Genomic DNA, 21,965 nt, shown 5'->3' with positions numbered 1-21,965 from the left:
TTCTACTGACCCGGTGGCGCTGCCCGCGAGAGAATTGCTCTGGGCATCACTCTGCACGCTCGCTCTCCAACGGCAACGAGGGAATTTTTTTCCGAGCCGGCTGGGTCTCCAAACGGGCGCTTATTTTGAGACGCTGCTTCACTTCCTGTTCCAAGAATTTACGCCATTGTCTCCTACGGCTATTCTCCACCCTGCTTCTTGCCTAATTTCAAATTAAAGTCGCCCATCAGTTCAGTGCACTTTGATTTTATTTTGTTCATTGCCGATTCCACGTCCTCATAGCAGCGTCCACGACCTGGTCATCATGGCTTGATTGTGACGCGTATGCCTGCACCAGCTTCAGCTTGTACCTCAGATTAAGTCTAATGACGGTAGCTGCCACCACCTCGCTATTGCTATAAAACTGCTCTGTATTGCCAGCAGTATCCTGATCGCGAAAATCCCGCACCCGGTTCTCGTCTGTCCGGTAATCTACGATAGCACAGTAAATGCCCACTTTCTAGTGCTAAATATACCTCATCGGTCCTCCTAACCTCACTGAGTCCTATACACCCAGTTTATTACCCGCTACTTCAACCAACAGCCCTGCTAGGCTAGCGTCAAAGGATAGTATTCGGGCGTGCAATGTTACCAGGTTCAGTTTCCAATGGTCGCCTGTCCGGAGCCTGAGATTCTTGGCTCCCTCCACCGAGATCAACCGCATCCCAGGCCTGGGTATGCAATTCTATCGACATAGGAAGTTTTTTCAAACCCGGCATAAAAATTCCCGGCACCGGGATTCGATCCTGAGGCCATGCACACGAGGCGGATACACTACCTCTACGTTATCGCTGTCCCTCCCACACATACCTGAACACACACCTGTGTGGTATATTCTGCGCTGCAATGATGTGAGAAGAATAAATGGTTTGCGGAGTGGTGACGCATGGCATGAAATAGACAACACCCAGTTCAAGCATGCAGGTAGCACTATATGCAATGGGTCCCGGTTTTATTCGAATCGGATATTTTTAATTAAATGAATATATCTAACACATAAATTATCGCCAAGAAAATCCAGCGTAAAAATATAGCAAAGTCTCGCATTATGTCGAACTACGGAAATCTATACGGTGTCGTCTTATTTTTCTTGAGATGTTTTTAAAAACAGTGCAGCGTGCAGTCTTTTAAATGTAAACTTGTGATGAAAAAAAAAAGATTTCTGGTGCGCAGTCTCCACCTCTGCATTTTTCTTGGAAATGAAATGTTTTGTAATACCAGGCTGTATCCGGTATACATTGCGCAGACAAATGGTCCGAATTGCAGTAACAGTTCTCGTCATTGTTCACCCTACATTCAACTATTTACAAACGCATCTACCCATCACCCAGCGCCAGTTCCGACATCGCCTGTAGTTTTCATTTTCAACGGTACGAACAGCAGCTAAACAATTGGTTTGGTATTGTTTTTTTCTAGGAAAATACGCAATGCGATTCTATCCGGATAACCAAGTTGTTTTGTCAATTCACATTAGTGACGAATTGTCGATACGTGGTGCGTTTCCATCTTATGGCATGGTAAGTATTCATGTTGCTATTGGTAGAAATAAATAGAGGAAATAAAGGAGCCCAGACAAACGAAATCTGTATTATGACTTGATGACGCAGGGAAAAATTTTCCCCACGGCTACAAAGAGAAGTCGTGCATATGGCCATGGTTATATAAGCACTACAAAATTGCCCATCTGCTTTGCTCAGTTCTTTAACTCGATAAATTCAGAAAAGCCGTCCAGACGATTTCGAGGTAATAACCCTCTTGGGAGCCGCCAGATGCTGTGATTTCTGCGAAATATGCACCAGTTGGAGGCAAACAACACTTGTACCTTGTCTTGAATTCACAATCAAAACTGTGGTAAATGGCACACAGTTCAGATCCACCGTAGGGAACTATCGACATAGAGCTCATGGTACCCCGGATACAGAGGCACCAGATCTGGCTATAATTACTGTCTGTTCCATACAGAGCACTAGTGGTCGAATAAATTCACACGTGTCTGACCGTGAGGCTCAGTTTTCGTGTTCTCGCTCGCTAGCTGCAGCTGATGGGAGGAGGGCGCTGCGGCATCTGCAGCCCCGTAAAAGGCGAAGAGCAACAAACACGGTTGCCTGCACACACAGATGCCATAAAGAAGAGGCGAAAGGTGAAGTAGTCGGAGGAGCATGCAGTGCTGCAAGTTTTGAGGAAGCTTCACCTGCCCAAGGCTTAAAATATGAGGTCATTGAGCTTCATCATGAAAATGCCGTCGTCGCACTAGCGCCGAACATTAATTATCCTATGCATGATTCACAGCAAACCGATTGACAAACACCGGCGGACCAATCGCTTCAACGTGGCGAAAACACATGGCAATAACTGCTCGAAAATCCTCCCATGAGTTTTCCCCTTCGCGACGAAAAACAACTGTGTACGCTCTGCCATCTCCCGAACCTAAGCTATCCACTCCTCCACCGCGATCACTTTTCCCACTGATAACTTCACTGTGGATGTGGTGTGAGTAGTGTCCCATGCAGCCCTGTCCCCCTTCTCGCCGCCAAGTCGGGCCCGCCCCCAGCTGAAGTTCACCGTCCTCTCTTACTTGGGGCCCCTCTTTTCTTCGGAGTGTCAGTCTCTACGCGGACCATGATGTTCTGTCGGGGACAAAAGTTCGCGGGACGCGAGTTCTTGCAAAAACGTTTAAAGCAGCGCCATCTCGCTGTGAAGTCACCTGATATTCTATGAATGTATTAAAGGCCCAAATGCTCTTTCCTCTCGTAACAGTGGCGGCCGACTGGATAGCGAGGTGGAGTGACAATAAACGTTTTCCCGAGAAGTTGAGTCCCGCAAACTTTTATCCCCGACAGTACGCGGCGGCTGAGCCATACTGCAGGCATGGCACCCCTACTCGTTGTGGATAAATGACTGAACCAAAGCTAAAACTGGATTCTCGGTAAAAAAAAAAGTCCTTCACGTCACACAGCTGTAGTGCTTTGAATATTGCGTATTAGATGACCTCACAGTGGTTCGCCTTTTCTGCCTGAGCAGTGACTGTCATACTCGCATATCTTCATGTAATTTATGATTTCACTATAAGAATCAATATATCCGCGCATGAACCAACAGCAGTCGCCTTTTTTTTCTGTTAACCTTTTTTGCAGTCGTCAAAAGTGTTCCCAATTGGTTTCATATGGCAGTGTTAACACTTCGGTGCTTTCGATGGCAACACTTTAAATTATATATTTTTCTACATATCAGAAGAATAGATCATTACCTTCAAAATTTTTCTTAACAGTATAATAAAATATCGCGAGTTTCAAAATTTATGTCCAAGAATTTTGGACATGCTACTGAATCAGCGGAAGTTCTACATTCCTTGCAAAAGTTCTTCGCAACACTTCACCTTGGCTGAAGTTCTCACCAGTGTGTGCTTGCAAGGCAAAGTATTTCTTCAGAACATTGCAGCCCTTTATGCATTTGTTATTGTATGATATGGATCAGTCGGCGACAAATCGTGCGTGACATGCTCAGAAAGGTGAATTGATCTGAGTTTGTTGGTCGCTGTTTGTATACATGACATGCAGGGGAGGCCAGCAGCCTTCCCATGGAACGGCGCATCCTGTGCCTATCACAGCACGCTCCACATGCTGCACAGATTGTGAAGCAAATAATGGCGCATCCCATTTGTGAACACACAAAACAAAATCAGAGTACAAGGAAAGCATTTTAATTCGAAAAATATAGAAACACACCTAGATAGACACCGTTCGCGCACCAAAAGTACATCTAAGGTTAATCCGGTGAACACAGTATGGGGTTCCAAATTCTCGTCTTACATCATTCATCGAGTCCATGCTAGAGAGAGGGTGTGGTAGATGGTCCTTGGCGATCACAAAATGAACAAGGGAGGGGAAAACCTCAGGTTGCTTGAGCCAACGTTTCGACAAGAGGACTTGTCTTCGTCTGGGCAAAGCGTTCATCATTAACAGGGACTAAATAGGGCCTTCGCTCCGAGGAGGAAGGCCCCGGGTGGGGGAAGGAAAATTGTTTGAGAGGGGTTGCGTGTCAGGAAGGGTAAGGGAGGAGAATCTTGATTCGTTAAGCTGCTATAGTGGTAAAACTTATATCCGGGGGGTGTGTAATGAACAATGGCTTTGAAGGAGCTGCGACGGGGGGAGGCGCTTGGTGGACCTGTAAAACTCAGTTAAGAGGATTGGTCAGCGTGGCACAGGGAAATGAGAACAAGGCAAACAAAATAGGCAGGCAATGGAAGGAAAAAAAGGCTGCGGCTTAACTTGGTTAAGCCTGGAGAATGCGAAGCATCATCGTGTCGCGTAATTTGGAGGCGCACAACCACAGCGACGCCGCGAGGTGGGCCCCCGTTTCTCCACTGTCGTGACGTCATCGTGTCAAGTGGTGTGACGTCATGTATCACGTGATTTGGAGGCGCACAACCACAGCGACGGCGCGAGGTGGGCCCCCGTTTCTCGAGTGTCGTGACGTCATCGTGTCACGTGGTGTGACGTCATGTATCACGTGATTTGGATGCGCACAACCACAGCGACGATGCGAGGTGGGCCCCCGTTTCTCTACTGTCGTGACGTCATCGTGTCACGTGGTGTGACGTCATGTATCACGTGATTTGGAGGCGCATAACCACGGTGAAGGGCTGAAGTGGTAGCTAAAGTAGTATGCTTCGCATAAAAGAAAGGGGGGGGGGATTTCTAAGGAAGGACAAGGCAGGGGGAAATGGCTCGAGTTCAGAGAAAGCCAAAAGGTGGGGGCGGAGGGGGTAACAGGAACGTCCCTGTCTACTTCTCTGTCCGTGTCTTTTATTGCGCCCCCGTGTCCTGCTGAAAAGTTATGAACCAACACGCCCAAATACAAGTACTTCTGAATAGGAATGTCATGGTTTCCGAGAACTGATAGTAGGGGAAAAAAAAGGTAAACAAAGGGAGAGGGTGAGAAGGCCAGAAATGTTGTGGAAGATATGACGTGGGAAGGACGCAAAGAGCGATAATATACTTATGCGAGGTTCTAGGAAATGGTCTGACCTCGTGCAAGGCATTTGTTAATTTCAAAAAATTATGCTAACCCTGGAATGTACCTGAGAGATTCCAGGTTTCCTCTGGAAATGTTAATCCCTCTTGGTTGCAGTGTTTTAAATTTGTGGATTAGGAATGCTTCTGTGTATTTTCTGTCCCTAGTCAATTTGAAGCCTGACTGAAGAATGAACAATTTGAGTTCATCGAATTTGTGATCAGGTTGATTAAAATGGGTCGACACTGCCTTCTGTTCATTCCGTGTTGTGTCAGCCCGGTGCCCGTTTAATCTGGCACTCATTGTTTGCCCGGTTTCTCCGATATATTGTTTCTGGCAGAAGGAGCACTGGAACATGTAGATAATAATGGACGATGTGCAGTCAAAACTGGTCTTCATATCGAACCTGAAATCGCTTGCCGTACTTTTAACCGTAGTGTCCCTTTGTAATGTTTGCATGTCTTGCATCTAGGTTGAGAGCTTGAAGTTACTGTCGGTGGTGGTTTCTTACCGAGCTTAGCATGCACCAGGGTGTCCTTCAGGTTTGTGTTGCGTCTGTATGTTACCCTTGGTGCGTCGGGAAATATTTTCTTGAGACGGTCGTTACCATTTAAAATGGTGTGGTATTTCCGCAGAATATTGTTTATGTTTGGAAGCGCGTTTCAGTATTTCATTATAAGTGCAGGAGGTCTTTGACTGTTAGCTTTTGTTCGTTTTTTAAGACCTACATCTCGTTTTAAAGTGGTTGCGCTTTTGAACGCATTATTAAGGGTTGCCTGTGGATGGTTTCTGGTGATTAGTGTGTTTTTTAGCGAGTGGTGGTGTTTGAGGTAGTCATCGTCGTCGCTACATATTCTTCGTAGTCTCGTTGCCTGTCCTACGAATATACCTTGTTTGCAGTGTCTTGGATGATGGCTAGTGAAAATAAAGTATTGGTTTAGTTTGGTTTGGTTTATGGGGTTTAACGTCCCAAAGCGACAAAGGCTATGAGAGACGCCGTAGTGGAGGGCTCCGGAAATTTCGACCACCTGGGGTTCTTTAACATGCACTGACATCGCACAGTACACGGGCCTCTAGAATTTCTGCTCCAAAAAAATTTTTGCGCCGCAGCCGGGATCGAACCCGCGTCTTTTGGGTCAGCAGCCGAGCACCATAACCGCTGAGCCACCGCGGCGGCGAAAATAAAGTATTGCTGTCGGTCAGTAGGCTTCGTGTAAAGTGTTGTTATGAGCATTAAATTCACCAGCATTAAATTCACCTTCAACTCCTCGAAACCGCAAGTCAATTTCCTTGACACCACTGTCCATTTAGAATAAAGCAAGCTCAAAACCACACTTTACAGGAAGCCTACTGCCCGACAGCAATACTTAGATTTCACTAGCCATCATACAAGACACTGCAAACAAGGTATATTTGTAGTACAGGCAACGAGACTAAGAAGATGATGTAGCGACGACGACGACGACCTGAAACACCTGCACTCGCTAAAAAACACAATAATCACCAGAAACCATCCACAGACAACCTTTAATAATGCGTTCCAACGAGCAACCACTTCGAAACGAGATGTAGTTCTTAAAAAACGAACAAAAGCTAACAGTCAACAACATCCTGCACTTATAACGAAATACTAAAGCGCGCTTCCAAACATAAACAATATTCTGAGGAAATACCACCCCATTTTAACTGGTAACAACCGTCTCAAGAAAATATTTCTCGACGTACCAAGTGTAACATACAGACGCCACACAAACCTGAAGGGCATTCTGGCGCATGCTAGGCTCGGTAAGAAACTACCACCGACAGTAACTTCATGCTCTCGACCTAGATGCAAGACATGCAAACACTTACAAAGGGGCACTACGGTTAAAAGTACGGCAAGCGATTTCAGTTTCGATATAAACACCAGTTTTGACTGCACATCGTCCAATATTATCTACATGCTCCAGTGCTCCTTCTGCCAGAAACAATATATCGGAGAAACCGGGCAATCAATGAGTGCCAGATTAAACGGGCACCGGGCTGACACAACACGGAATGAACAGAAGGCAGTGTCGACCCATTTTAATCAACGCCATCACAAATTCGATGAACTCAAATTGTCGATTCTTCAGTCACGCTTCAAATCGACTAGGGACAGAAAATACAGAGAAGCATTCCTAATCCACAAATTTAAAACACTGCAACAAACAGGGATTAACATGTCCAGAGGAAACCTGGAATCTCTCAGGTACATTCCAGGATCAGCAAAATTTTAAATTAACAAATGTCTTGCACGTGGTCAGACCATTTCCTAGAACCTCGCGTAAGTATATTATCGCTCTTTGCACCCTTCCCACGTCATATCTTCCACCGCATTTCCGGCCTTCTCACCCTCTCCCTTTGTTCACCTTTTTTTCCCCCCTACTATCAGTTCTCGGAAACCATGACATCCCTGTTACCCCCTCCGCCCCCACCTTATGGCTTTCTCTGAACTCGAGCCAATCCCCCCCCCCCCTGCCTTGTCCTTCCTTAGAAATTCCCCCCCCCCCTTTCTTTCTCCTTCCAGTGCCAGCCTATATTGTTTGCCTTGTTCTCATTTCCCTGTGCCACGCTGACTAATCCTCCTATCTGAGTTTTACAGGGCCACCAAGCGCCTCCCCCCGTCGCAGCCCCTTCAAAGCCTTTGTTCATTACACACCCCCCGGATATAAGTTTTTCCACTATAGCAGCTTAACGAATCAAGATTCACCTCCCTCCCCTTCCTGACACGCAACCCCTCTCACACCACTTTCCTTCCCCCACCCGGAGCCTTCCTCCTCGGAGCGAAGGCCCTATTTAATCCCTGCCAATGATGAACGCTGTGCCCAGACGAAGACAAGTCCTCTTGTCGAAACGTTGGCTCATGCAACCTAAGGTTTTCCCCTCACTTCTTCATTTTGTGATCATTCATCGAGGTGTACTTAGTTGTCTTGTTCTCCGGGGACGCAGCGCTTGCTAAGACTTGAAAGTGCGGTATTCGCTACGCCCGTTCAGTTTCGGCGGCCTGTGTGCGTGGTGTGCTTGTACAGGGACAGTAAATTCTTGCAGACCATCGTTTTTGTCCTGATGAGGGCCACTAAGGTAAAACGGCACTGTAGTCCGCCGTAGATGCTCGCGACTGCATCGCAACCGCTGTACGCCTCTGCTTACCAGGCGACTGGAGGACGTGCGCCTTTTTTGTCCATTGGTCGTTTCTTATTCTCGTCGTGTCGCTGTTGGTGAGTGGTGTCAGTGGCCCTGTAGAGCAGCCTAAATGATGGCGTTTGTAGACACACTGGCTTTGCGCAGTATCAATGGCTGGTGCTTTGTTATCCTATTCCCAGCTATGCTTTGAGTATCGGTAACTTTTTTATAAAAGCGTTCCACCTATACAGCTTGAACTGTGATGGAAAAATTGCTAAAATAAATTGAACCCTCTTTTCAAGATTTTAGCTGCAACGTTGTCCCACACCTAAAATATCTGCCCCGCAGCGGTGGCTCAGTAGTTACAATGCTCGGCTGCTGACGCGAAAGACGCGGGTTCGATCCCGGCCGCGGCTGCCGAATTTCGATGAAGGCGAAATTCTAGAGGCCCACGTCCTGTGCGATGTCAGTGCACGTTAAAGCACCCCAGGCAGTCGAAATTTCCGGAGCCCTTCATTACGGCGTCTATCATAGCCTGAGTTGCTTGGGGACGTTAAACCCCAATAAACTATACTAAACTAAACATAAATATCTAGAACGTAGTGTCAGACATTTCAAGTGGAACGCCGTTCTGGTTAACTTTGTCGGCTACGGTGCTGTTTAGCCGCAGTAGCTCCCAGAGTCCCTGAAACCTTATTCCAGCTGCCTTGTGAACAGTGTATACGTGATGATTCAATTATGATATTAAGCAAAATACAGCACGCTCAAGAAGGTATAAGCAAAAATATCTCTGGAATATAATAAATCACTGCAGTTCTGCCACATTCAGACGCTTTCGCGCGTTGCAGAGACGAAATATGAATGGTGATGAATATTAAGCCTTTAAACGTGAATAAAATATACAACTCCGTAATTAGAGAATGTCATAGAGCGTCAGCAATAAAACTGCAAAATAACAAATTTTACGTGCCATGGCAGAACTCAAGCGGTTTTTTAAAAACACAAGAAAAACTTCTGAAATTCAGCTACCAATCTCCTAGTTCTGTTTCACGGCGATGTGTAGTAAGAAAATTTCCAATGAGTCATTCAACAATTACTCATTAGTGTAGCGCAAAAGATAAGTTGCGACGGCGCTACTCAAGAAACGCCATGTATTGTTTAAAAAAGCATGATAAGAGGTGCCTTTTTTAAGCCTACGCTAGTCACTTGAACATCTTAAAAATGTGTTCTAGTCCCTCGTTTGATATTTTTGGCGCTATGTCTATGAAAATCACTTTCCCCTCCTTGAGGTTTGTGAACCTATGGTACCGAAACTCTTGCAGAATGTCTGGTTATGAGGGGTGTGCATCATCTACGGGCACCAGAATCAGCAATGTCATCGTCTACATGCGATGTGAACTTGCGTATGTGCTACATTCGGTTCCCCTAGCAACGACCATCAGCACATTGTCTTCACAGCGAACAAGCGCGCCTTCACGTTTACGCTGATGGCTACGTACAGGCGCCATCATGCCACTTCCACCTCGAATGACTGAGTGATCTCTTTGGAGTCACATCCGGTCCTTATATTGATACAAGCGAGTTTGGTGCTCACCAAACCATGTGCGATGGACAGAGGATTAAATTGAGGGGTCGAAAGTTTGTGTCCTTCGCCTATGACCAGTGTGTAAAGGACGGAACTCCGACTTATACTCGAGTGCTGACTTACTGCAGCTGTGCGGAGTTGACTTTCGTTTCAAGATGCCGTACCAGCAGCGTCCGCTGGCTTTCGGCTGCAGAAACCTGTAAGGGATCGGTAGTGTACGCGGGGTCATCGGGACTGGTAATTCTCCCTCATGATATGCAGAGGAGAACACTCGTCCCCTGGGGGTGTATCTTGCTGCAAGATTAGCGCGCGCCGCATGCTTTGCAGGTTATGATTTAGGTATTGATAGAGGTATGAAAATTAACTGCAGTAAGCGTGAACAGAAACAGCCAAAAGTACTGCAAGAAACGGAGAAAACTTCAATGGTTTTTGGCAACACGTTTTTTTTTTTTGCAAACATTCGGTACTGCTATTCTCTATGTGCGCGTGTCTACGTAATCTTTACTTTGTGCAAATAAATGCGAAATGTGAAACACGCAGCGTTCGCAACAAACACTTAATAGTACTTGGCAGCATGAGGAAAGAAGACGTGCGCGCTCCTGTAGAATCGCAAACTTTAAGTCAGTATACCTGTCCGCTGCTGATAAAACGGGGAGGTGAAAACAGAAGCGAAATAGGGATGTCGCGAAAACGACGGCGGCTGAGGAAAGCATTAATTCCGTTCGCTCTTGGTGTAGAGGTTCAATGGCTGCTTCAAGGTGCAGCTTCAAGAGCAGCTCAACTAAATAACAAAGTCTTCAATGCAGAAAAGCTGCGCTGAGAACAAAGCATCGCAATGAAACCCAAACGTCCCAAAGAGAAAGCATGAATCCTTTAGAAAGGAGCAGCCGAGAAAGGAGAAGTGAGAAATACCGAATGCATTGTCGCCTCCAACTTGGAGTGCAGCCAAAGGTTCACGAGCTCTTTTAACACACGACGACAGAGCAATCTTTGCTCATCAGAACTTGTTGCTTGAAGCTGACGTTCGTCTCTTGGTCGCCGACCTGTGCAACGAACAAAATGACAAGAGCAGCGGTTTGTGTCCTGACAACACTCGATTTCGGTGCATGGAAAGAAAACAATGCCCAGTACAATGCACTTCTGAACAGTAACAGTCTCGGAGCAGCAGGGACTAGGCTCTAATTTCTCAACGCCCCTCGCCGCAGCAGCCGCTTCACTGCGAATGTCGGCGCCTCAATTTTCCAACAACGAATCTAAATCCGCCGAGATTGCAGTTTACGGTGCTGTAGGAACATTTGCCTCCGCCGTTTCGTATGTCATCACTGGAGCAGTGGTAAATGCTAGCATTCATAAGAACCCATTGTCTTGTGCGAACGTGGTGGTCGTAAAGCATGTGTAGTAGCATTGGAAGAAAACTCAGAAAAACAAATCGCTGTCCGCCTTTTAGTGGAGCGACTACTATGGCCAGAAGGAACTGCATATAAGAGTTACCTTTACCACGACCAGAATGATATTTTAGCTGCCACCCAGTCAAGTACTCCGCAGGGTCCTTGCCCCTTCTTTGTTAGCGGTGCCGCCATGTTGGCTGAGTAATTACGGCACTCGGCTGGTGACCCAAAAAACGTGGGTTCAGTCCCAGCCGCGTTGATCGAATATCGATTGAGGTGGAAGTCTAGAAGTCCGGGCACTGCGCGATGCCAGTGCACTTTAATCTTCCCCAGGCAGTCGACATTTACATCGCCCTTCACTAAGGCGTCCCTCATAGCCTGAGTCGCTTTAGCACTTTAAACCCCCATACAACCTCCTTGGTTACTGGTAAACAGGAGCAACGCAGTGAATGTCCGTAACAACGTAACATGTGCACCATGGTGACGCCACATTCGCGACCATCTCCGGGAGCTCTATATCGGCCATGGTGTTAACCAATAAATTACTGCCTTTGATGGAGCACAGCACCGCTGTTCATCTTAGACATCAGGACAAGCGCCTCGCCAATCCTGGGTTAAAGGCCCACGCCTGTAAAGCCCCCTGCTTTGAGGCTAGGTGTACACAATACCACTGAAAAGAAGTCGTTGTGGTACACCAACGGCAGCGGATTTCTTAACGCACGCTAGAGACCTCGTTGGGCACAGGTGCTCTTGCCGGTAGAAGCTGTCGCTGTAAAAATTACACCCTGCGAATAATGTAATCATCGATGGGTATGGTAGTGTGTAGTTATGGCGATATACTTAAGAAGTTCAAAGCAATTGTCGAAGTTTATGGCCGAAGCTTTAACCTTTCTTCTTCGCAACGGAAGAGTAAACATGGCCGCAGGAGAAAAATGTGTACAATAAAGCCACATCAATTCATTGTTCACAAAAAATTCAGGGGTCCATTTTGTTGACCTAAAGTGCGAAGAGGCGAAAGCCTTTAGCGCGGGGCTACTGCTTGTGTCACTGATGTGGGGTTAATATTTTAATTAAGTACACAATTGTTTGTGAAGCTTAAACGCTGGAGGCACTGGTGGGAGTTTTGGAGGCATCCGTCTGATTCGACGCTTTTCTGCAAACAGTCTCGAGCGTCCTAGACAAGGAGAACTGCACATGCATTGGCAGGAGGTATCGCTGCCATTAGCATGCTCGGCTGCGGAATGAGAAGGGATGGTGGTTCGAATGCCATAGTGCACAAAGTTTCTTTTTCTGGTCTGACTAGAAAAAGCGTGGCACCTCTGCTGACAACGTTCTGTCGACAGCGATGAGCTATTAAAGGCTATTATAGCCTTAGAAACCAAACTGTCTGTCTCTGGTTATATCTCGAAATTAATCCTGGAAGGAAAGACAAAACCAGGGCGTCGACCCGGAATTTTTTTTAATAAGGGTTCGAGTCGGGTTCAATTTCAGATACATTCCAGTTTAACGTTTCCTTTCTCTTCCAACGTGTTCAAACTGTTTAAAATAGATTCATATGGTGTGTGTTTTCAGAATGTAGAGTACAGATGGTTTGATTGTATATTTAATAGCATACTCTTGCGCTCTTACTTTCTGAGTGGGTGTGGTCTATAAACTGAAGGAAACAATCGTTCTTTCTTTTTGTAGAAGCAATGACATGGACCGTATACCGCCTTTGGCAAATGGAGTGCGTTTTTATGGCGACAGGCAGAAATTCTAATGAACTCAAAACTTTTAACTACCTTACAATTCTTCTCGCTTTATTCAAATTTGTCCAACTTTTCACTGTATCTCTAAATTTCACTGCCTCTTGCATGCTGGCTTAATGTAAGATCATTAATATAATAGACTCTAACCTCTCACAGTCATTTAAATAGCGCCATTTATCAACTGCGAACGCGGACATTAAGCCAACCAACCTACGATTTAACGGCTTCTATAGAGCCAGACTTTATCACTGTATAAGATGCATCAGGGAAGCGACGTCTACTGTTGACATTACGCTTTCGAGACATTCACAAGTGGAGACCGCTTGGACGGCCCCATTTTTCCGGCTCAGTATTTAGACCGATGCAACACCTAGGTCACTGACAAAGGCCCGCGATGGGTGTGACTAGAAGACTAGGCATCATTTCTTATATTTGCTCTACATAGTTTTTCAATGGGACATGTGGTTTCTTCGAAAAATATAGCTAGTTCCCAAACAACTCAGGGCGCCGGCGGGGCCAACCATAGCTCCAGTGGCTAGGGAGCTGCTCCAACGCCATCGTCGGTGCACTGTATAGAAGCTGTGCGTAAACCGATAATTCCGCTGTGGACGTTTTTCCGAAGCCTCTCCGAATCACGCCACAATGGCTCCACATGAGCTGCCTTCCCTGTACCAATATGACAAAAATAAGGGGAACTGATGGCGTTCCCACGTGCAGCAATTATTGAGTGATATTGCAGAACCAGCACCTCCTCGCCATATGTACAACACAATAGCCTACTTTCAGCGGCATGTGTAGTTTAGCGCTAGCTATCAATAAGGTGCTTTAAAACGGAAGACGTTTCCGCGATAAACTGCCGTTCTTCAACGGTAGCCATCAAAGTTATAACTAAAAAGAGAGAATCAAAGAAAAGCAATGCCGCCCATATTTAGAAGGGTATATGCTTGGGCTCGTTGGTTCATATTTGAAAGGTAAAAACATAGCGCAAGGAGACAAGGACACAGAAAGACAGACAACACATGGCGCTAACTTCCAACACTTATTTATTTCTGAAAGGAAAGATGGTTTTATATCGACATCAAGACAACAAGCCGTAAAAATATGGGCTAGCAAAGCGTATGAGCCAGATATGCGAGCTCTTTTGCCAGCCATCAAACAGAGGGGGTACTAATAAAATCATCTTTCAAAGATATCCATTCTGCTTCTGTGATTTCTCGCGTCAACCGGTTATTGTGCGCTTTTAAAACCATGCATTGTTCAAGAAGCGGTATGCAGTGACACTCACGGCAGTGGGCTGACAACCCTTTTCCATGCATATAATCTGCGTCACGCCCATGCTCTCGAAGCCTATCATTCAGGCATCTGCCGGTTTGCCCTACATACTGCTTGCCACAGGAAAGAGGAATCAGATAAATGACATTTTCAATACAATTGACAAATTTTTTCTATGTTTTTTCGTGCAACCAGCGCCCTTTTTAGATTTTTTGAAATGTTTCGTACACAGATGACTCAACTTATTAGGCGCCAAAAATAGCGCAACGTTCGGGAGCCAGAGTGGTTTTTCCGGCGCCTAAGAAGTTAGTCCTCTGTGTACAAAACATTTCAAAAAATCTATAAAGGGCGTTGGTTGTACGAAAAAACATAGAAAAAAGTTTGTCAATTGTATTGAAAATGTCATTTATCTGATTCCTCTTTCCTGTGGCAAGCAGTATGTAGAGCAAACCGGCAGATGCCTGAATGATAGGCTTCGAGAGCATGGGCGTGACGCAGATTATATGCGTGGAAAAGGGTTGTCAGCCCACTGCTGTGAGTGTCACTGTATACCGCTTCTTGAACAATGCATGGTATTAAAAGTGCAGCATAACCAGTTGACACGAGAAATCATAGAAGCGGAATGGATATCACTTTTGAAAGATGATTGTATTAGTACCCAATCTGTTTCATTGCTAGCAAAAAATATCGCATATCTGGCTGATACGCTTTGCTAACGCATGGTTTGACGGCGTGTTGGTCTTGATGTCGATGTAAAACCACATTTACTTTCTGAAATAAATAAGTGTTGGAAGTTAGTGCCGTGTGTTGTCTGTCTTTCTGTGTCCTTGTCTCTTTGCGCTACGTTTTTACCTTCCATATTTGAAAATCAATCTGTGAACCTTCTTGAAAGCGTTGAAAACTACAAGATGCAGGTTTTTACTTAACATCGACTGAACTCTTAAGGCAGTCACGTATTGTGATTTTAAGAACCTGTCACCGCGTCTGTAAGACGCATACAGCAGGATCCGTGCGCCTTGGCTAGTAATAACACCACGTAGAACTCTAGATAAGGCTTCTCGCTTCCCCGCCTCCCTCTCTCACCCAACTTCTTGTCTTAATTGGTACTGTGCAGGGACATCGCTTTCATTACCAAGGCACCCAGGCTCCTATCGGATCAAGTTACACTGCGATTTGTGTCTTTGATGGGTCGTCTAAAGAGTAAGTAAACGTTTAAGGTGTAAACAATAAAATTGACAGAATGAGTAACATAATTTGTATCTAACCGGCACTACCATAATAAATAAAAAGCAGCTCCTGACGGCTGCACAAATGTCCCATGTAACTCCTTTTACATTTACCCCAGTCGCACCCCGCGCTCCAGTGCCAACACGACGATCCCCATCCTGATCTGTGCTTCCACATGGAACTTCTTCAAATAGTTCTTGTGAACTACAATGCCGGAGCAGTGTCTGTGGTCGCCGCGCATTGAAGTTACTCCGCGTTTCTCCAAACCAAATGCGAACTTTATTCCCGTTTTTACAGTCGCCGCAGCTGCTTAGGGCCGGTTCGAATGCTGGGAGTTTCTTCCGACGCCAATGTGCTTGCTCGCTCTCTGCGACGGGACAGAATGCTGCTCTTGCCCTAAACCTGATTCAATGAATTCCGCGAAATTGAGTTACATTCGCACTGTGAGCGCGAAATAATGAACAATAATGGGACGTAGGGCCTCTTACCGCTAGAGGGAGGGCGGCGGAAAGGGAGATTTGACAGGAGTTTCGTGATTGACCCTTCTCAGCTTGTTTTTAATCCGTGGGTGGAGAAGGGAGAGCTCGACACTGGATATGTACACTACGTGAACTCATTACTTTTCGCAAAGCGGGCACTGAACACACCTGCTTTCGACGTGTACAACGTTGAACCAGCACGGCGGCCGTAGATCGGCATCGTGAGGGAGAATTAATTCGAGAGGGTGTGTCAAGTTACACTTTGATTTAATATATGAAAGGAAATAGTCGGCGCCACCTCATGACTATTGGAGAGTGATAATGACTAGAGGTCAAGCCCACGAACGATATAAATCTCACCTTGGGGCGCTCGGAGAGAATCGGCTAGAGTGTGCTTTCAAGGGTGCTAGCAAAGAAATAAGCGCTCTCGCCTTATTTGACTGCGCTATCGCTACAATCCTCGCTAGCAAAACAGCCGTCCTCTCCTCGAATGATGCCTGCAGCTACTAGCTGCCACCTGTCGTGGTAGGCACATGAAGTGCTCAAGCACTAGCTTGTTCCTTAGTAAGAAACAAATGGCGACAATTAGGCTTATCGACAACGCAGTATTTTAGCGCGGCTGCAGCGATATTTATACCTCACTGGGATGCACATGGAAGGTGCAGTGCCGAATGGAAGCGGCTCTGCTTCTCGCCTTCGTCAGCACGCACAGCGTTCCGCAGCCTCTAAGCCTCGCCTCCTTCGAATGGACGGCGTCGCGCGCTACACTGGCGCCACCTCTGAGCGAGCAGCGGCTAAAAGTAGCACTCTTCTCGGCGGGCTGGCCGCATACATTAGCGATGACGTCATCGGCGAGAAAAAGACGCCGCATGCTACTCAGATGCCGCCGGTCGTCGCCGAGACCCCCGGCTTCCCGCTAGCACTGCAACTTTCTCCTCCACTTTATTCTTCTAATTTCCTTAATTCTTTCCCTCTCTAAATTCACAATTGGGCAAGATAATATTTTAATATAATTTTAATATAATTTTAATGAGTCAAGCCACTTGGAAATTTTCGCTTCTTGAAATCAGGATAAAGAATTTTTTTTTTGAAAATGAAACTTGCCAAAAATCCAACTGCCAAAAGTAACCGTGCAATGGTGGATTGTTTCTTAGCCGCGCAACGAAGTACTTATGGCAGCCCTTAAGCTCTGAATCTGTGTAAAGTAAAGTCGACGCGTGTCCTCTCGTTTTGACACCTTTTGCTTTTTAAAGGTGCCATAAAGGCTGTATTATATGGTTGAGAAGCAAAACACTGCTGCTCGGTTACTTTTGGCGAAATTGGTGCAATTGCACTCGTTGTGCGCCTGCGTAAATAAACAGAGGTTGGAATGCCTTGCTTGACACATATATAGATGCAAGTGTTTCTCTAAAATAATTTAAAGTGGCAATAGCAAGATATGGCTAAAAAGAATGGCTTCTGAAATAAAAGGAACACCAGGAACAATTATCTCTTTAAATCTCAAATTCCAATATAGAACACACTAGATGACGGCTGTGATATTGCATCTGTCCTGCAAAAAAAAAGTGCATTTCTGTCAAATTCTTTCCTGCACAACATGTGCGGCAACGGTGAATACAGAACACTCATGTATGTAAAATATCGGTAAACAAAATAAATTTCCGCGTCTGCTCATGTTTATCCTATACATATCACACACCCATATATTGTATAGCTGCTATAAAATGGAGTAGCATTGCGGTTCTAACATATTGGTTTGCAACCATTCCTTCTCGTTTTTTTATTCAGTTTTGAAGTACAGATGGTTGATTCTCCAGAAAAACAAGTTGCCAAGTTCAAGAACGTACCCCTGCAAAAAAACCAGGAGTTCACACTTTCCATACGAAACTGCCCTACGCACTGGCTTGTGCACACAACTTTTCATACTACTCCACAAGTCTTAACTTCTAGCCAGTGGAGAAATTATATTGACCCAGAAATTAAAGTCGGCGCTTACCTTAAACACATTACTTTGGTGAGTAAAAAAAATTCATGGTAATATTCCAGATAAAATGAGAGCACAGTTCGCACATTAGGTGTCTACTGCTGCTAAACATCCCAAATAGGACCGTCAAAGCAGTTGCGTCGGTTCAACATGATTGCGTATTGAGTGCAGCCTGCTCTAAGGTGAAGCCCAACGCTATGTCGGAAGTTTTACCGTCTATGCCTCCTCGCCCACTGCGTCAATCTAGTGCTAATGTAAACGCAAACGAAACAAGTGGAAGATCGTAAAGAACCCATTCTTTTAAGTGCCACTGTACACCGTGACTTATTAGACATAACATTGGTGGTTGCACCACATCCGGTTAGAATAATGTAATTCTGATGCAGTACGGGGCTACTCACAGCCGGTGCGCATTACCCAATGTGGGCAGCTCACCTAGCTCCCCCATGGGCCGTACTTTGGACAGATGACGGCAGCTCTCGCGAACTACCGTTGTACTCAGTCTGCTAGCATGAGAAGCCATACCGTGAAGGTAACGTGTCCGGCGTCTGGCGGCGTAGTGTTGTACACACTTCTCGCATGCAACCTCTCAAGGGAGATGCAAAAAGAAACCACATGCCTCGTTTGGCAGGTGGCAAAGTGGGGACAGCATAATCGCCCTCTCCACTTTAGGGGCGAGGATTAAGAGGGTGGAAGGGGGCTTTGGTTGTGAAAACTGCATTGAGAGAATGACTTTCACAAAATGACAATTACGAAGTAATTAATAGGATTAATTCAGCAAAAACGAATACTCCATGATATAAAAACTGACAAACGAAATTGAGGAGAAAATAAAATCAAGAACTAATTCTTACACGCTTTAATGGCATAACAATAGCTAAAGCCGAGCGATTTTTTCATCCAGGTTACTTCTCTCATACCGAGAAGTGACCGATGAGGGTTCTAAAGCGGTAGCCCCAGTTTTTCTTGTCGGCATGCTCACGTCATATGAGCGATGTGTGGCTAGCCCACATGGTATACTAAGCGCAGCCTCAGACTCAGTTTCCGTCTTAGGATCATCGGGACGCAGCATAATTCTTTAAATTCACATGTATACCCCGTCGCCAACCTATCTAAGCAGCCGACTACAAATTCCGTTGTAAGTAGGAAGGAAATGTGGCCAGTATGGGCAGCCCTCACTCTTTTCAAGTTGGGCATAGCAGATAAAGACAATGTAGGTGTCTCAATAGATAGTGAAGATTTTGCAGTTGAAAGAATGATAAGGAAAGCCGCGCCGGCCTGTCTACTGGTTAGATATGTGACACAATAACTGATGTCAGTAGCAAGAGAAGTAAGTAAGCTATGCCACCTACCCCCTCCTCCCGCCACCCCGCTGAAACGAGGACGACTGCTTCAGAAACCGATAACCCTTGTTTCAAGGACCCTACGCCAGAACCGTGACAGGCCGTTTAAAAAACCTTCGTTTGATTTTCGCTTGATGGGAATAAGTGATAGGGACAATGAAAGCGCAGATCATGTCAAAGAGCGCACGTCAGAACTAAGCCAGAGCTCAGTATAGAAGGGCTAGAAAGCCACTTGAAATACAATCATACTTGGTTAGTCGCATGTAGGGTTGTGGAACGCTGTGAAATCGTTCATTTATACCTCTGCGGTCGAGAGCCAAAAGCATACAATATTTGATAATAGGGACGCTATGTTAAGCATATATTAAACGTAATCTGAAAAAGCAATCTATGTGCACGCAAATATTCAGGCCTGATTTGCAGCCTGATTTCGGCATCCAGATCCAACAATGTGGTCTACCACAAGAAAATGATATAGCCACCACAGTGCAGTATTTAGCCGCAATCTTCTACATGAATAAACTAATTAACCCTCGGCCATTAGTTCCACGCGGCTTCATAGCAACTCTTGAATGCAGGGGTCAGAGCTGTGATGCAATGTAGGTGCTAGGAATTTCATTTTGCCTGCTAACTGCCTTCGGATTTAAACCTCGCAATGCTTAACACTGCCCTTAGCCCTTCAGCTTGCCATGCAGGGCTTCTGACGGACGTAGCCGTTATTAGATGGAATTTTGTAGAGTTTCGTGTGGTTAAGTGAACAGAAGGGGCTATTACAGGGCTAACACTGAATATATTAGCTGATAGACGGGAACAATGTGCGTGTTTTTTTTCCTTTACAAGCACGATACACTGCATACTTAACGTACATTTCTCATTCTGTATACCGAACATACTTGATTTTCTCCTTACTTTTTTGTTTGACGTCGTACTCTCCCACCGTCAGTGCTGCACTGTGAGAGGAAGCCAGTACCTCTCAACCTCTCTGCGCAGCTATTCCCCTGCCTGTCTTTCCAACACGTAGTTGCGCAAATGAACCTTTAACCGTAAACCTTCGAATTCTGATCAATAAAATAATGGTGTTAGTAACCATGTTAAGGCTCAGTAAAGGGTACAGCGGGGTGGTTAGACCCACGTGCCTACCTGCTGCCAGGATAACCAGAGCATCGAAAGCTTCTATAAGGGCGTGAAATCTGAAATGAGCATATTAGGAACATAGTACACTGTACCTTACAGCGGGCTTCATTGCCTAGGTAGTCAATGCTACTACATGCCACGGTTGGTAAATAGCGTATCGCGTTGACGTTGACGCTGATTACGGAGAAACCATGCCTAAGGGCAGCAATCTAAAATTAAATAGACTTTATACTATGCTCTCATTCTCGAATCATGCGGGATGAACAGGTCTTCGAAAGGTGCGCTGTGGCGACCGCAGGATGGTAATGTCTAGAAGTAGCCTAGACATGAAGCGGGAATAAAAAAAATCTAGTGAGGTGGAAGCCCTTTAAATATTTTGCGCTAAGAGAGAATGTAGAGGAATTAAATGCCAAATCTCACAGCTATCATCGAGGAGTGCACACTAGAGATAGCCTCCGAGATGATCAAACAGGGTACTGGCTATTTGTCGCAGGAAATGAAAGACTTGAATAAAAAACACCAAAGAATCTAACCCTACATGCAGGACAGAACTGGCCGAGCTAACAACGTTAATAAAGCGCGCAAAATAACCAAGTAAGGATTTTTTAAATTAAGAGAATCACGCGTGCTTCAGGAAAAGATGTATGCTATAAATGCGATGAAATGTAAACCATTCATAAACGAAAATGTTATATTACGTTAACAGACACCGAGATCAATCTTCTCGGCAATGCGGATAAGATAGATAAAGATCGCAAAGTGCTTTTAACAATTCTATAGAATAGAGAATCTATTGTGTACGTTTATAGAAACGCTGTAGCGGACAGCAAAGGGACATTCCGTCACTATCAAAAAAGGTAGTAAAGAAAACCGAAGGAGCAATTTCGAAAGAGAGAGAAGCTTTCAGAATAATTTAACAACAGCTGATCTGTTGTAGGACGGAGGGAGATGCGTTGGGGGGGGGGGGGGGGGGAGGATATTCTGTTAGAAAAGCTATCTACCCTGTATACGCCATCTTTTACCGCCTCGAGCGTACTCGAAGCTTAAAGGAAAGCTAAGATCATCCTAATCTCTAAGAAAGAGAACGTCAAGGGCTTGGTAAAGGCAACTTTAGGCTTCTCTCAGCTAAATGTTCAGGCAGGCTTTTGTAAAGCCTATACGACAGTGGACCGCAATCTCACTATTGTTCAGGTGATAGAGACCAAAGTTGAATAGGCACAACCCCTGTTATAGGCTTCATTGATTACGAGAAACCATTTGACTCAGAAAAAATATCAGCAGCCGTGAAGAAGTTAGAAAACAAGGTCGTAAAGAGCCTTACATAAAAATACTGTAACATATACATAACAGCTGCAAACCACCACAGTTATCCACAAATTCAGCAAGTAAATACAAGAACGAAGTGTCATATAGGCAGACACTTATCCCGCCAATGCTATTCAATTTATGTTTGCGACAAGATTTCAGAGGCCTGGTTCTGGAAGAGGCAGAATAAAATTAATAATATTGATAAAGAAGGTGCAATATTAAAGTCTCTATTGACTTTCTTTCCTGAATCAATTGGGTCTCCCAATGCCAAATGTCGGAGACTCTGCGCTCGACCATGCCC

At 45.3% G+C, this 21,965-nt stretch overlaps 1 protein-coding gene across 1 annotated transcript in view; it reads left to right on the top strand.

Annotated features, from left to right (window-relative positions):
• The window catches only part of LOC149328858 (uncharacterized), a 118,721-nt gene that overhangs the window by 57,084 nt on the left and 39,672 nt on the right, over nucleotides 1-21,965 (top strand). The window contains exons 4-5 of the mRNA XM_089559115.1: nucleotides 15,304-15,389; nucleotides 17,684-17,909. Coding sequence (XP_089415241.1) covers nucleotides 15,304-15,389; nucleotides 17,684-17,909 — 312 coding nt within the window. The remainder of the gene's footprint in view (nucleotides 1-15,303; nucleotides 15,390-17,683; nucleotides 17,910-21,965) is intronic.

The sequence above is a fragment of the Amblyomma mixtum genome, chromosome 9, assembly GCF_055824585.1.
Source record: "Amblyomma mixtum isolate Tamu chromosome 9, ASM5582458v1, whole genome shotgun sequence".
Classification (NCBI taxonomy): Eukaryota; Metazoa; Arthropoda; class Arachnida; order Ixodida; family Ixodidae; genus Amblyomma; species Amblyomma mixtum.
Note: the sequence above shows the minus strand (reverse complement) of the source record. Positions and strands in the feature narration are given on the sequence as shown.